The 16,635-nt window shown below is 43.4% G+C and overlaps 1 protein-coding gene across 2 annotated transcripts in view; it reads left to right on the forward strand.

The window, feature by feature from the left end:
• Positions 1–16,635, forward strand: part of PTPN22 (protein tyrosine phosphatase non-receptor type 22) — a 605,270-nt gene that overhangs the window by 241,941 nt on the left and 346,694 nt on the right. For both annotated transcript variants that reach the window (XM_086923320.1, XM_086923319.1), the window contains exon 5: positions 16,300–16,338. In XM_086923320.1, coding sequence (XP_086779446.1) covers positions 16,300–16,338 — 39 coding nt within the window. The remainder of the gene's footprint in view (positions 1–16,299; positions 16,339–16,635) is intronic.

Genomic DNA, 16,635 nt, shown 5'->3' on the forward strand with positions numbered 1-16,635 from the left:
ACATAGTACATCAGAGGATTCAGAGGTATCCGATACCGGTACCTTTCTGTCTAGCGATGGCTTGAGACAGGATGGGGATAGCAGTGTGGGCAACAACAAGGATTCAGTAGCCCGGTCAAGAAGTGCAACACAAAACAAACTACTGACTAAAAAGCCCAGCAGACATACAGTGGGGGATCAAGGTGGTAACAACGGAGTAACGGGCGATTTGAGTGATGGGAATCCGGGATTCTCTGGCAAGAAGAGCGAACCCACTCTTTTGGAGGTGCTCCATTCAATTAAGAGCTTTCAGGAAGAAATCAAACAGAATAATTGATGATCCCGCCTTGCCACGCAAAAATTGCAAGGAACAATAAGGAGGGTGAGCAGAACTTTCGCTGAAATTGCAGACATAATGGCTTCAGCTGAAATACACAGAGAGCATCTTGAAAAGGATGTTTTGACCTTGAAGACACAAGGGGATGAACATGAAGGCATAGTTAAGGACTAAGGGCCCGATGTAGGTAGGGCGTTACCGATCGGTAACGGCCGAAAATACCGATTTTTGGCCCTTACCGATCGGTAAACAGCCATCGAGATGTAGGGAACAAAAAACATAAAGAATCGGAGTGAAAACCGAATCGGAATGAGTACCGAATGGGAAAGAATCCGATACGTACATACCGAAAATCGGATATGTAACGAATCGGAAAAACACCGAATCGGATGCAAAGACCGATTCGGTCCATGTACCGATTCGTTAGTGACACCGAATCGGAAAATCACCGAATCGGTCCATGTACCGAATCGGTAGTGACACCGAATCGGAAAATCACCGAATCGGTCCATGTACCGATTCGTTAGTGACACCGATTCGGAAAATCACCGATTCGGTCCATGTACCGATTCGGTAGAAAGACCGATTCGGACATGAGCCGAATCGGAAAACATGCCGATTCGTTTGAATCGCCGATCGGGAAATTCCCCGATTCCGACAGTTGGGGAGATGTAGGGAGGCACAGAAACACCGAAATCGGCTCAAAATCGGTAGAATTCACTCGGTATTTACCATGGATTGCAATCAGGTGGTAACCAACTCCAACCCATATAAACAGTCCCAAAATGCATTGCAACTTGCAGGATGGCAGCTTTCTATGTCATTGCGAGGCGGCTACGGCTACAGCAGGAAGGACAGAGGGAATGGCTAAGAAATGAACAGGTCTACAGACAGAGGATAACCCTGTTCATGCTCACAGAGGCAGAGATACTACAGAGATACAGGCTGGACTCTGACACCATACTTGAGCTCATCAGGGATCTCAAGCCATTCTTGGACCACCACACCCCAAGGGCACACGCCATCCCTGCGCACATCCAGGTGCTATGCAGCCTACACCTGCTAGCGTCTGGCAGCTATCAAAGTGGTGTAGCAGCAGCAGGAGGGGTGAGCCAGAGCAGCCTGTCAAGGTTCTTCCACACATTCCTTGACGCCATGATACACAGGATGGACCAATACATCTCTTTCCCTGCAACCCACGCAGAACTGCTACAAACCAAAGCTGACTTCTACCAGATGGCACAATTTCCCCAAATCATCGGTTGCATAGATGGCACGCACATTCCGATTTGCCCACCAGCGGACACCGAATACATATACCGCAATCGCAAGTCTACACACACCATCAACGTGCAGGTGATCTGCAATACAAAGTGCACCATCACAGACCTGGTTGCAAAATTTCCAGGGAGTACCCATGACTCCTATATTTTCCAACAGAGCGGCATATATGCACGGCTGATGGCTGGTGAATTTGGAGAAGGATACCTCCTAGGTGAGACAAATCATCAGACCCCCATAACACATAGTAGCTAGGTGGAATACATGTATGCATGTGTCTAATGTGACCCCTTTCTCTTCCAGGCGACAGTGCATATGCCCTCCGCTCATTCATACTCACCCCCTACCTCAACCCCTCCACACCCAGCCAAAGGAGGTATAACCGGGCCCACATACGCACAAGGAATGTTGTCGAACGGACCTTTGGCATCTGGAAAAGTAGATTCAGATGCCTGCACAAGAGTGGAGGTGCAAGGCAGTATACCCCCATCACCTGCTGCAAGATCATAGGTGTATGTGCAATGTTACACAACCTTGCGGTGAAGAAGGGCACTGAGGTGGAGTTGTCTGACTACGAGGACCATGACGACGACGAAGCTGTGCCACTGACACAGCCAGCTGGGGTGTGTACGCCAAGTGATGGCAGATACAGACGTGAGGAGATTACTGAGAACTATTTCTGACTGAGTACAGATGCAAAGACAGCAAAATGTTGGTTGGAAAACACAAATTTTAATACTGTTGCAACACAGTTACAGCACTGATGTGCAACAAAAAATGGTGAATTGGAAATAAAATAAAGTCCAAGGTTCAGGTTGCCTCACCCGCCCTTGCAAGGCTACTTCTTTGCCCGCTTGCCAGACCCACTGGGGTGTCCCTCAGCCCCCTCTGAATGCCCAGCAGCATCAGTGGAGCGCCTGGTGCTCCTACGCGGCTCGGACGCAGCGCTGGCCGGGCTGCTGCGGCTGCTGCTGTCCCCAGCATCACCCAGGTCCAGGGCAGGATTGGAGGCGGTGTTCGAAATAATCATGGCCTCCATAGCAGTGGTGATCCGGGCCATCCCCCTTGTGAGCTCAGCCGTATGCTGACTCAGGCTAGATTCCTGGTTCGCGCTGCGATGGCACAGTTGTGCCGTCGCCGCAGCAAGGCGGCCCATGGCGCGGTTCAGCACCCGGGCATCCCGCCTGCGCACCAGCTCATGCTCCTCCTGTCTGCTAGATGATTGGGTAATGGCAGTGGTCAGCCTGCCTAACCCTGCTGCCACCTCCTTGTTCGATTCCACGAAGGCCTGGAATCCCTTGACCAACTCTCCCATCTGCAGGTTGTGCTGCAGGAGCTGGCGTTGGCAGGCCATCGTGGATCTAGCCTGTTGCCTCTGAATCTTCACCATCTGTCCCTCGAGGCCCAGGAATACACTGCCCTCCCGTGCTGGTGCAGCAGTGGTGGTGATGGTACGGCGCCGGGCACTGCTGCATCCGGCCTGCTGAGTGGGCTGGGGTGCCACTGGTGGGGGTGTGGTGCTGGCCGGTCCCTGAGCCGCTGCTCCCAGGACAGGTAGTACAGGTGGCAAGGCCATGGTTGTGGCAGGAGCTGGTGTAGGCGGAATGGTGTCCCTTGTAGGGGAGTTCTCTGGGGAGAACTGCAAGGGGGTGTGCTGGCCATTTGTGGGGAGTTCAGTGCATCGAAGTCTATGACCAGGTCTCCCTCCATACCTAGCCCTAGGGTGTTTCCGTCCTCCTCCTCCTCCTCCTGGGCAGCCTGGCTGGTGCTCGGCCCTGCGACTGCAGTGTCAGACGGTGCTGCTCCCTCTGATGTCAATGTTGTTCCGCCTGATGGGGCCCCTAGGTACAAAGAAGCATTTGTAAACTGAGTGCCGATGTATTACAGTCAGTACAATTTCAGCATTCCACATGTCCTTGCATCTCCTTACACTGTGTCACACTGTTTCCTGTCTTGTGATTCTGCACTGCCATGTTTAGCTAACTACTGCTGACTACATGTACCATGATGCTTGTCTCTTGTATGTTGGTGACAGTACTGTGCTGGGGTTTGCCTATGCATTGTGTCTAATGGGGAGGTGTCTGGTAGGGTGTGTCATGATGCGTATGCTTCTTACCTGTAGCTGTAGCTCTTGCAGAGCTGTCCAGGGTCCCGATTCCACTGACACTCTCCCTCTCAATGGTGCTGGAGACCAGTTCCTCCAGCTCGGTGAGGGGTGGCGCCGGGTTCCTGCCTCCTCCAGTGAGTCCAGCCTGCCTCTGTATCTCAGCCATCTTCTTTTTTGTGAGGCTGCGGATGTCGTAGAATCTCTTTTTCAGTTCTTCTACGGACCTGGGGGTGACACCCGCAGCATTCACCTTTTGGGCGATCTCGACCCAGATCCTCCTCTTGGTGCTGTCTGGCACATTGAGGGACAGCTTTCCGAACAGCTGGTGGTGCACCCTCACCACCTCCTCGACCAGCACCTGAAGCTCGGTGGTGGTGAACTTCGGCTTCCTCTTCTGGGAGGACTTCTGGCTTTCGCACTGCTCTGCCATGTTCTTCAGTTCAGTTGTCAACCTCCTACTCCAACTGCTGCAAACTGTGAGTGTTGAGCTCAGGCTGGCTCTCCAGAAACTTCTTAATTAGCTGCACCTGCCAGGGTTGCCACTCCCTGTTTGGGTGGGGGAGGGGGAGCCACCTCATTGGCTGAATCGGCTTTTACCGAATCGGATATTACCGAATCGGTAAAATCCGATTCGGTATTATCCGAATCGGTATTATCCGAATCGGTAAAAGCCGATTCGGTTTCTTCAATGCATTCCTATGGGCTTTTTCGCCATGGGTGTGTTTTCATGGCTACGAATCTATGATTGCCGAATCGGTTTTTACAGAATCGGCTTTTACCGATTCGGTGTTGGCCGAATCGGTAATTTCCGATTCGTTGTTAGCCGATTCGGTACTTCCCGAATCGGTCCTTGCCGATTCGGAACGTACCGATTCTCATTACCGATGACGACCGAATCGGTATTCATTCGCTATTTTTTCCCTACATCTCGTTTTCCGATTTCAGAATACCGATTCGGCCCGCCTCGGTATTTTGAATTCGGAAAATCGCGTTTACCTACATCGGGCCCTAAATGCTCAAAGTCGAGGAGCAAGAAAATAGACTCAGATGCAACAATCTTCGCTTTCTGGGGATGCCGGAAGGAGTGGAAGGGAGTGATCCAAGGGCTTTCATGATCACGCTCCTCAAAAGTGCCTTTCCTGAATTACACTCATGGGACTGGGACAAAGAGGTACAACGTGCTCACGATACACTCTGACACCATCTAAACACCCTGTGTCGTCAACACAATTTCCACGTGCTATACTACTATATTTTGGTAACTTCCTTCTGCGCCAGCTACTATATGATCTAGCAAGACCCACTGACAGGAGAGCATTCAATGGTACTACATTTTTTACAAGGCCGGGTTTTGGCCATGCTACCGTTGAGCATAGATGGAGGTTGAGACAACTTTTTGCTCCCTTGCAACAACTAGGAGCCACTGTATACCTCCAAAACCCTGCCCTGCTAAAGGTTATATATGAGGGGACTACACGAAGTTTCACTTACAAAGTCCATGCTCAGCTGTATTTACGAGAAATTACTGATGCTGGAAAGAGAAAAACTAAAGACTAAAAGACTAAAAGACTAAAGGACTAAAAAAATAAATTTTCTTTCCCCTTTTTCTAAATGCCAGGAAAAAGCCTATTGAAAACAAATAGGAAATCGATATATGGCAAGGCGGGCTTATAACAAGACAAAATTAAGAGTGGTATGGGGGTTGGTGGGGGTACAGGGGTCTGATTGCTCAGATGTTTTCATCCTGGCTCTTGTGGAACAAGGTAGCCTCAATAGTAGGTGGGGTTGGTGGGGGGAGGGTGGGGACAGAGGGGGGAGGGAATAGCTGCAGGGTGCACATACTGAAAGGGCCCAGACTCACCTGCTAGACACACTGGGATATACAGTTGTAGGGGCCACAACACAAAACTCAAGGACACGCAGTGTCACAATTCTCTCAGCTAATTGTATGATCCAATTTCCAAGCAAAGCAGTTGATCACAATGGGAGGTGGGTCATCACAGAATGTTGCAGAGAGAATGGAGATATATTCACCTTAGGTCTGATATATGGAAGTACGCTGGACGACCCGGTAATATTTGATCAAATGAATAACGTGCTGGCCATATGGCCTTTACCCATGAATATATGTGAAGATTTTAATATAAACCTACCTGCCAGCAAGAATATAAATACTGATAAGAACTGGATACAAAATGGTAGGAAACCAAAGGTACTGAGAGCTTTGACAACATTATGCCACAAACAAGCACTCACAGATGTCTGGCTTGCACAACACCCCCAAAAACCTGGAGACACATATTATTCCTTTCCACATAACAAACTTGTGAGGTTAGATTTTATGTTTGCATCCCACTCTATTTTACATCTCTGCTCAATAGAAAAAGCATTGTGTATAGTTGCAGACCACAATCCCCTAATAGTTAACTTAAAGGGACAGGGCTGGGAAATAGAAGAACGACTGACTGGAGCTTTGAACACTCTCTACTCATGAATAATGAATACTGCACACATATGAGGCTGTGGATCCCTCAATTTCTTAGAGAGAATTTAAGGAGCACAGGGATAGAAGTAGTGTGGGATGCACTGAAAGCAGCAATACGAGGAGAGACACTTAGTTTCTCATTATCCATCAATAAAGAGAAAGGTCAACTATTAAATGACAAACAGAGGTGTGTGCAGATGGCAGAAGAAGGATTGATGACAGTAATACAGGGTGAAGGGACCCAACAGATACGCTTGCAAAAATAATGTTAGCTAAATCATCCCTTTTAGAGATAATAGCAAAAAACGCTGCAGATAGACTGGCTGTATGGAGACAGACAGCTTATGAATGTAGTGAGCAGGTTGGTCACCATCTAGCGATTAGGGCAAGACAAAAAGCCACCCATAATTCAATTACAGCTAGTAATGATCCCTCACAAGGTAAAATTATAGACCCAGAAGGGATTCGCAAGGTATTTTATTTATATTATCAATATTTGTACCACAAGACTAATTCTGATAACTCGAACGACATTAAGACATATCTGAAGCAACTCCCAGCTGTACCACTATCTCATGACAAACAGATGCAATTGGAAGAGACCCCTTAGTGGGTTGATATTTTACTATGTATAAATAGCCTCGCTAATGCCAAAGCCGCTAGCCTAGATAGGATCCCGCTAGAATCCTACAAGAAATTTTTGACTGAACTGAAGGGAGGTATGCACCAGCTAATCAAACATGTATATAAAGGTGGGAGGCCGCCTGACTCATGGACACAAGCAAAAATAATAGTTTTCCTGAAAAAGAACAAAACAGCTCTAGAACCTGGCTATTATTGCCCGATAACGTTGATAAATGCCGACAGCAAGATCTACTCTAAAATTCTAGCTGTTCGCCTGGCGGGGGTAATTCACAAAGTAGTATCACCAAGACAACATGGTTTCATTCCAGGACGTGGCACTGTAGATCACATTAGAAGGGCTATATCACTCTTTGATGCCGCTAATATTACTAGGGATCCCACTGCATTGATTTTGCTCGACACTGAAAAGGCCTTTGACAGGGTCACCTGGCTCTTTTTATGGGAGACCCTGGCAAGGGCCGGAATAGGCCAAGGACTCATACAGGCATTTAAGATACTTTATTTTCAACCCACAGTAAAACTATATATAAATGGAGAATTCACAGACTCATTTAACATAACAAGAGGCATCCGGCAGGAATGCCCGAGCTCGCCGCTTCTGTTCGCTTTATACATAGACCCTTTCTTACAACAATTGAAGGCTAATTTAAATATTAGCCCTGTCATCTCTCACGCCAGGGAAACCAAAGTATTGGCCTACGTCGATGATGTCGCTATACTGACCGCTATCCCGGTAATAACTATGATTGAGGTCGAGGCAGAGGCGGCGAGATTCGGACAACATTCTGAATATTCTCTTAATAGAACCAAGACACAAATTATTTACAAAAATATAACCATGGGCAATGATACTAGACAGGTTGATAAGGCCACATATCTTGGAGTTGATATTATGACCGATATCGAAAACATTGTGGATGGCAATAATGACCCATTGATAGCTAAAACTAAAATTGAGCTGGTCAGGCGGCATAATCTACATTTATCAATTATAGGCAGATGCAATATAATTAAAATGCTTTTCTTTCCTAAATTGTTATATTTTTTAAGAGCAATTCCGTTAGAATTTACTACTAACTTGTTTGAAGAAAATTGAAGATTTATTTTTACTTTTTATTTGGGCATATGAAAAGCCCAGAAGGGCTTATAAATACTTAAACTTGCCAAAAGAAGGTTGGGCTGGCTTTGCCAAATGTAAAATGTTATTATTGGGTTATGACTCTTTTAAGTAATCTAACTCTTATCACGGAAAAACCAAAAGAAAGATCTTTGGAGGATATACCGACACCGATTGAACTTATAATGGGTGAAGATGCATGGGAATGGGCTTGGAGATTACTGAACGATTGTCACTATAAGAAGGTGCATTTTAAGACACTGGCTGGTGGATATAAAGTTATGGAATTGGTTCACAAAAAGTTGGGACTAGGTCAAGTAAATTGCTACACACCAATTTGTAATAAACCTAATTTGCCGGGAAATTTTAAAGACTCTATATTTAAAAAGTGGCATAGAAAAGGCCTATCCAAACTGGGGGATTTCTACTCGCTAACGGATATAGTGTTGTTTGAAAATTTGAGGGAAAAGTACGACCTAAATAGGAGGGATTTTTATAAATACCTCCAAATACGTGATTTCTTAAGTAAAAAATGGGGGGGTCCAAGAGGCTTTGATAATAACTATAGTACAGATAATTTTAAAAAGAATAAGTTCTCACTTATTGGAGGTATTTATACGTCATTAAATTTGCTAATGCCAGATGATTTAAAAGCATGTGCAATAAAATGGAAAGAAGAAATAGGAATCTCTGAAGATTTATTTTTCCACTCAACAGAATTAGCGCAAAACATACTAATTCCGGCCCGACTCCAGGCCCAGTATTATCAATCTTGTTTTCCACATTATTATACCACAAAGAAGATTGCAAAATGCGGGACAGTGAAAGGGACTGTATGCCCCAGATGTGCACTATACCAGGCAGACTTAAATCACATATTCGCTACCTGTAGTGTTCTAAATAATTTAAAACAAGAGGTTTCCTTTTTTTTCAAGGAGGTGCTTGGTAATGATCTTTTTCTCTCTCCATCTTTGATTGGATTAGGGGTAGAAACAGATGTACAAGGGAAGCCGGGAGAAAAACTGGTGTTTATTGGTATGGCTATACTGCGACTATGCCTGGCTTCTGCCTAGCTAGATCCAACTCCCCCAAGCTTTAATCAATGGCAGTCACGCTTGACGGCTAATTATAATTTTGAAAAAGCTATTTATGAAAAAGAGGAATACGGGCTTGGTCAAAAGAGCTGAAAATTTGGGAACCAATGACTAAATGGCTTGAAAGGTAGAGGATTTAGGTAGTGGGAAGACTCCACCATTTTTCTCTCTTTTTCTTTTTCTTTATGTAATGTATCTTTAAACCAAAGATAAAGGATGATGTACAACTCCTGCTGGGCCGGTGGGGAGGTGTAATGGGTGGGGATAAATCAACAAAATTATGCATGATTATCTTTAATCGCAATTCATTGCTCTTTTGTTTTTTGTTTTTGTTTGTGTAAGTGTCAAACTATTGAATGATGAATAATGATATTTGCAACTATGACATCATGCAGCAATAAAAATGATTTATTAAAAAAAGTGTACTCATGTGGGTGTTTGAGCACCAAAATCTTATTTGAATTTCAGGCTTTTCCTGCCCAAAGGAGACTTTTTTCCTCAGAAAAACTACAGAGTCCATCTAATATTGGGGATTACAAACTTTTTCAAACTTCCCTACTTCCAGGCCATAGTTGGAGCAATCTACTTGGAATATCCTCCGACCACAATCCATAACGTTGGCCTCAAATCTTACCTAGGTCCCAGTCTACTACAACTAGTGATCATCACTGGCACTGTACACTTCTTGATGCTATTTTCCTTAAATCTGTAAAAAACTCAGATCTTCAGTTCCACTTAGTGGATTTTTATTGTTTTGGTGTCATTTTGCTTCTTCAATTTATCTCTATTTTTTTTAACAGAAATAAGATTTTTATTGTGTTTTGTTTTTGACTTTTAAACTATTTTGATACTTCTAAATGCTTTACTCATTTTCATTAAGTTAAGCCTCTCTGCTTTTTGCCACAGCTACCAGTGGCTGAGCTCAGGTTTAAATTACTGAAACCTTTGTTAGGACCTTACAAGACAGTGACTTTTACTTGTGGTGGACACCTTTCCACCCCTAGCAATAAACTACTTTGTTGACCAGCATGTTGAAGAGGATCAAGACAGCTGTTACCGAGATTAACCCTCGCAATACTCAGATGATCCTGTGCTTTGCAAATATGACCAAGGAGCACATAGACACTCGTATCCACCACTAGCTAAATTAGATTAATAACTCTCACCATCACGCTATTGTTCAGAAGTCTCTTAAAATTGTCAAGACAGCTGTTACTAGGACTAGCCATTTTAATACTCAGATGATAATATGCCTGCAAATCTAGCCAAGGCACACAGTTCTCCTATCCACCACTAGCGTAATTTCATTAATAACTCTCTCCAACAAAATATTGTCCCAGAAACTCTTAAAATTGGATATATGGGCCCAATACAAATGACAACACCAGCCTAACTGAAGATTATAAGCCCATCAGAGTTTTCCTATTCCTATCAAAACTACTTGAGAAATGTGTTGCCAGCCACTTTAATGAGCATGTCACTAACTATAAACTCTTATCCTCTTTCCTGTCGGGGTTTAGGTCCATCAGGAGCACACAGGCAAGTCTCTGAATGGAAGTTAACACCACCCTCTAGTTTATTTGTATAGGCCTACTAATGCTATTAGATCTGGCATCAGTATTTGATACAATCAATCATGGCATTCTTTTCACACTTCTGCATGAGCCAATGGACTTTGAAGACATCACATTTAACTTCTTCCGATCTTCAGATTGGAACGTATTAAGATTGATAAATCTGTTTCTGATCACACACCCTCACATCATTGTGTTACACAAATATTTTTCTTAGCACTCATACACTTTAACCTTTTGGTTAAGCTGCTTGGTGAGTTTGTGAATCAACCTGGAATATCACTGAACCAAAAATAAAAATATACTTAGATATTCAGCTCTCAAAAAATCTGAATTGCATTTCCTCTTTCTCCAACAAAATTGCCAGCTTCCTATTGACGGTATTCAACTTTTGAACCTGATATGATATTTACCTATAAATATAAAGAAATACCTAGGCTGTATCATAGATGCCCGTTTTAAGTCCATAACCAAAAGTGCTATCAACTTAGAATTATAAGAAACATCAGACATTTCCTCCCCACAGTAGATCTAAAGAACACAGTCTAGGAGCCTCCATCTCTAGACTAGAATACAGCACTGTGTTACACACTGGTTTCCCGAAGACCTGACTTACGCCCCTTAAAAAGACATACATCACGTTGCCTGGCTGCCACTGAATTATGTATTGTATACAATTCATACGTTGTTTTACCTGTGATTCATTTCAGACATTAATGCATCAATCCCATAATGCTCCACTGGGCTATTCAGTCAACAATAGCCTAGATATAATGTGTAGCTTCATATCAAGTATTAATTTTTTGTTTTTATACCAATCAGCATAAAAATGATACCAGTCATCCAGGGTGACCAACTCCCATTGTTATATTAGTTAAACTTCCTCAAGCCTGTAGGTAAAGTCCTTAAAAAATAAATCATGTATAAATACAACTGGAGGAACAATAGTTAGGAAATCATGGTTATTGGTGGAAAGTCAATTTATAATCCGTGGACAACCAGTTCTTCCTCTGACTTTAGACCTATTGGAACTTGTTTGCTTCATTATTTAGATAACCTTGCAGCATAATAAGTTTGTTCATGCCACAGAATCCTAAAATCCCTGATAGTGATATTGCTGTACAGACCCATTTGTAGGCTGTTACTTCTCTGATGAATCAGTGTGCAGTAAAATAATGTAGGTAGATACTGAGTCAGTAGTAGTGGCTAAGAAGTTATGGTTAAGCCATAATTGGCATTCAAAATAAATGTTTTGTTTTACTGATACACGTGATGCAATTTGACTAATATGCACACAACCTTTTTCAACAAACGTTTTTCAGCTTTATCAGATTTTTGTTTTGGCATTGTAAGTTTCTTTTAAAACAATTATTGAGACATGCAAGTTCCATGCAGATCCCTCTGGGGATGATGCATAGGGGTCAAAAAGAGCGCTTCCCATTTTTACCCCCATAGAAATCTTTGCTTTCCGCTACAGAAAAGAACACTGAACGTAGTTACACCAAAATTGGCATAACACTAAAACTTTATTCAGAGGCATACCTTTGTTTGGTTTGGTGTAAGTCCATTTAATAGTTTTCAATAAATTAGAATTAGAAGAATGTGTCAGGTGAGCTATGAAGGATTAAAAGTTATAAATATCTAAACATTAGACCTTCAGCGATCCTTGAACTTAAGTACCAGGACAGTTCGCTGACCCACATTTATACAATATGCGATTTAACAAGTAATTTAAAATATAATAAATGCATTATGTGTTCATTAAATTTGATATTTGGGACTGGGCTTGGGTCAGTATGGGGGTGCATTGTTACAAAAGCACATTTAGTAAATAAACTTTAATCTGATTCAGCGCGTGCGATATGTGTTGCAACAAAGGCAGGACTTACTATGAAGTCTGCGGTATAGAAGCAATGTCTGAGAACTTTTTGTCAATTTGAAGGACATTCTTGGATTTTAATTTGTTGAGAGTTGTATATCCTTCTCATATATCTAAAAGTGCTTGTTACTTTGCAATAGGAGATATTATGTGAACAGCGAAATATCTCTGTCACTCTGTCACTGCTGCATTCTGCTGCATTCCTAAACTGAGCAATGAATAGAATAAGGAACAATAGGTTTTAGGACCATGATCTGCTTTTCAAGAAGAGGGGCTCTTCAGTCACCAAGTAGGGGACAGAGAGAAATCTGTACTTGCTCGGCACTTCAAAATTATACAACATTAAAAGACAAAGATTGAGAAGGAATATTTGTGAATCCAATAAAAAGTCAAGAAATACACATGTAAAACAGGGCACAGAAGCAATCTAAAACAAAAGAACTATTCTTGTGAGAACAACCTACAAAAAATAATAAAACGTAGCGTATCTCTAGTAACTCCTACATCCTACAATGCCAACAGCACACTGTGGACAACCACCCTAGGCTATGTGTAGCAGGGGGTGACTGCCCATGGTTGTTGAGCTGAAGACCAGGCCATGTGTCCAAACCCTGCTGAACAATGCATTAAGTGCATAGTAGGGGTTGGTCGTTCCCTTGAGGACTAAAGACCAGGCTCTGCACCCAACACGCATTGGCCATGGCCAAAGACAAGGCGCAATGGGGAAAGGAATGCTTTCATAGAAGTTGGATGCTGTACGTAATCATAAAAATAGAAATCCACAAAAAATCTACAGTTAAAGTGAAGGTATTGCAAGTATCAGTTATAGCACCTTATGGTATGTTTAAAAAAAACGTCTGAAATTCACTTTAAAAAGCACCATTAAAGTACAGTTATTGTTAGAGGTTAGCCACTAAAGTTCACTAGTTATAGTTAGGTCTGAAATCCATAGCTGGAATACAAGCTATGCAAATCATCATTTGCACATCAAATGCAATGCCAGTGCCCTGACCATATTTATACCAATAGGTAACAACATCTGAAAGCAAAAAGTCATTAAATAACAACAAATACTCAAACCGATAAATAATAGCATCAGCAACATCAAGGGACAGCGCATGAGCATTATATTTGGGGTGCGAGTTGTGGTTTGAGGAGCTAGCCACAACGTGCATATTTCAGTGTTTTTTCTGCTTTAATTTATAACGATTTTTTATTTATATATCACAAAGTTGACACTGTGCAGGTATAGGTAGATCAGACTTTCCATAGGAAGAGCATTTTATGCAGCTCTAGCACCTGAACTCTTTCATAGAATAACTTTGGAGTTACTTTATTACATTTAATAATCTGTAATTTCCACGTGGGAACAGGTAACCCGTTCATGTTTGGTGTATTTGGAATTGTAATGAAAAATCCTAACTTATGGTGAGCCGGATTTTAAATTACATTTCAAAAGTGCCACTTTTAGAAAGTTGACATTTCCTCCCTTAGCCATTTAGGGCCTTCAGCCTGTAACTGGGTTACATAACTAGGTGTAGCTGACAGTTGAGATCGGTTTATTCTTCCCAGACAGCGACACACAATAAGAACCTTAGGTGTGCCTGGATGGGCCATCACTGGCAGGATGGGAGGGAGGAGCTGGACACAGTCCTACTTACACTTCAATAGGCTGTGTCTTGCCTCCACAGAAAGGGCTGCATACCCCCTGTAGTTAGTCTGGAGCCAGGACAGGGAACGGAGGATGCCTGGGGACTTCAAAGGGAAACATCTAGAAGCTTCTCCCCCACTTCAAATGCACAACTCAGTATAAATACTGGACCGCAGACACCAACTCTTCAGGACATTTCTGGAACTGTGGATACTCTGCCAGGACTTTTGTGCTGCTTAAGGGCTGCACTCTGCTAGACTGATGCCCTGCTGGCCTACTGCCTCGCTGGACTGCTGTCTTGCTGTGCTGCCCTGCTGCCTGCTGCCCTGTTGCCTAGGTGAGAAGTACTGGACCTGCAACTCTTGAACCCAGAACCCCAAAGTGACTCCAAGGGCTAGTTGGCTGGCCTCCTGGCTTCAGTCTCAGGGGCAGAAGGCCCCTACAACCTTGCTCCTGCACCTGAACTCTGCCATCCATGAGTATATCCCGCTAAGTGGGGTCACTCCAGTACGGGATCCTTGGAAGTGAGCTTAATGGTGTTCTGCCAGCCTCTGTGGATCCAGCAGATCAGACTCATCTTCTCTGTTGTACCCCAAGCAAAACCGACACATTGCCTCTGCTGCATGGATAGGTACCACTGCAAAGATCTGCATCACATCGCAGCCCGTTATGGCATCTGAACCACTGCAGCGTGTGCATTCCGGGCACAGGCCCTCGCATCCCTCATTGAGGGCAGCCAGCTGATGATGCTGTACTCTGCATCGCAGACTCCCAGCTCCTAAATAATTGACTCATCATTCCAACTGCGTGGCGCATCCCTGAATTCAGACTTTGCATCGCAAGCCCTCGTCAATGGGGTCTTAGCTGACGATGCAGCAGTATATCATTTTGCAGGCTCGCTGCATCTTGTAACCCACAGATCGCTTTGGCCGCACAATGCATCTTCAACCCAGATCCTCACAACGCCCCTCAATATAGGGTACACTGTTCATCAGGCCTGACTGGATCCCTGTAGTCAGTCCACGCTGCATCGTGGTCAGCCTCAACTTGTTACTATGTCCCGGTCGGGAGCGATCCAATATCCACAGTTGGCACTTTACAGCTTTTGGCGGTATGTTTAGTAAATCTTTAACATTGAATAGCTCCGGTTCTACTGATTGGATTGTTTTTGTTTCAGCCTTGTTTAGTTATTAAAAAATACTCTATCGTTTAACACCTTAGCTGCTATGGAACGTCCAGCTCCAGTGTTGAACGTTCCATTGCGCAGGTGCAGCTGGAACGTCCAACGGCCGACGGCAGCACTCCCGAGGTAGTGGTGCCGTCGGCCGTTGGACTGGGCGCATCACTTATGAGGCTAAACTCTGTTGTTGGATCCTTTTGTGGGGCGTTTTCACTGTGTTACTGTTTAAAGTATTGCATAAATACTATACACAATGCCTGTGAGTTAAGCCTGACTGCTCTGTGCAAAGCTACCCGAGGGTTGAGCACAGGTTAATTTAGGGTTTGTGTGTGACTTAACCCTGAGATGAATTGTGGTTGCTGCTTGAGAAGGGTTTTAATCCCTTCAACCAGTAACCCAATTTCTTAAAATTCTCCCAGCACATCATTCTAGTACCAGGGGGAAACAGAAAAGTCTGCGAGAAAAGTAGAGTGTCCCATAAGTACTGGAGTCCATGCTGACAAGAGCATTCTCCTTTTCAAGCGTGGTGTGAAGATGGCCCTATATTAATAATACAGATGATGGATCCTGTGAAATATTTAGCACAAACTATATACCTAGGAACAACTGCATTTAGAGTATGTCTCGAAAAGATAGGAGAACTGGGCACTGATACATAATCTGTACACCAGATGCTCAAGAGGTGAAGCTGATTTGAATTTTAAATGGAAGCAATAAAATAATATCATTATTTTGATGAGATGTTAAGCATAGATGAAACATATGACATACATGTTACTATGTGATGCAACTATTGATTCCGATATTTATTAAAGGGAAGGTCGAAGAAAGATACCAATAGATCATCAAAAAGCTGAGGTTTTGTCCTTTGCGGAAAAGTGAGAATGATGGGGTAGAATATAAGTACCGAGTTATGATCATGTTAAGTTATGATAAGTTTGTCTGATCTCTTAACTTTTAATCCCCCCAGGTCATCGTGATGGCTTGCATGGAATTTGAAATGGGAAAGGTAAGTTACTTCCGGCCTACAGTGTACTTCACTGCGCCTTAGAGTTGATCAATAATATAAGTAATTGCATTATTTTTTTAATTATTTTTGCTGCGCGTCGATTCAGTTGCTGGCATGCCTTGGTTTCCGTCAGATTTCACTTCCTTGTTCTCTAACAACAAGCGAGTTGTCTGTTTTTGGAGTGCGTTGAAAACACATTTTCAGCTGAACTCAAGACAGTCTAAATTTGCATGCAAAAACACAATTCCTGCTTCCTGATGAAAGCATATAGTGTTTGATCTTATTGAATGTCTGCGG

This window comes from Lissotriton vulgaris, chromosome 5, assembly GCF_964263255.1.
Source record: "Lissotriton vulgaris chromosome 5, aLisVul1.2, whole genome shotgun sequence".
NCBI lineage: Eukaryota > Metazoa > Chordata > Amphibia > Caudata > Salamandridae > Lissotriton > Lissotriton vulgaris.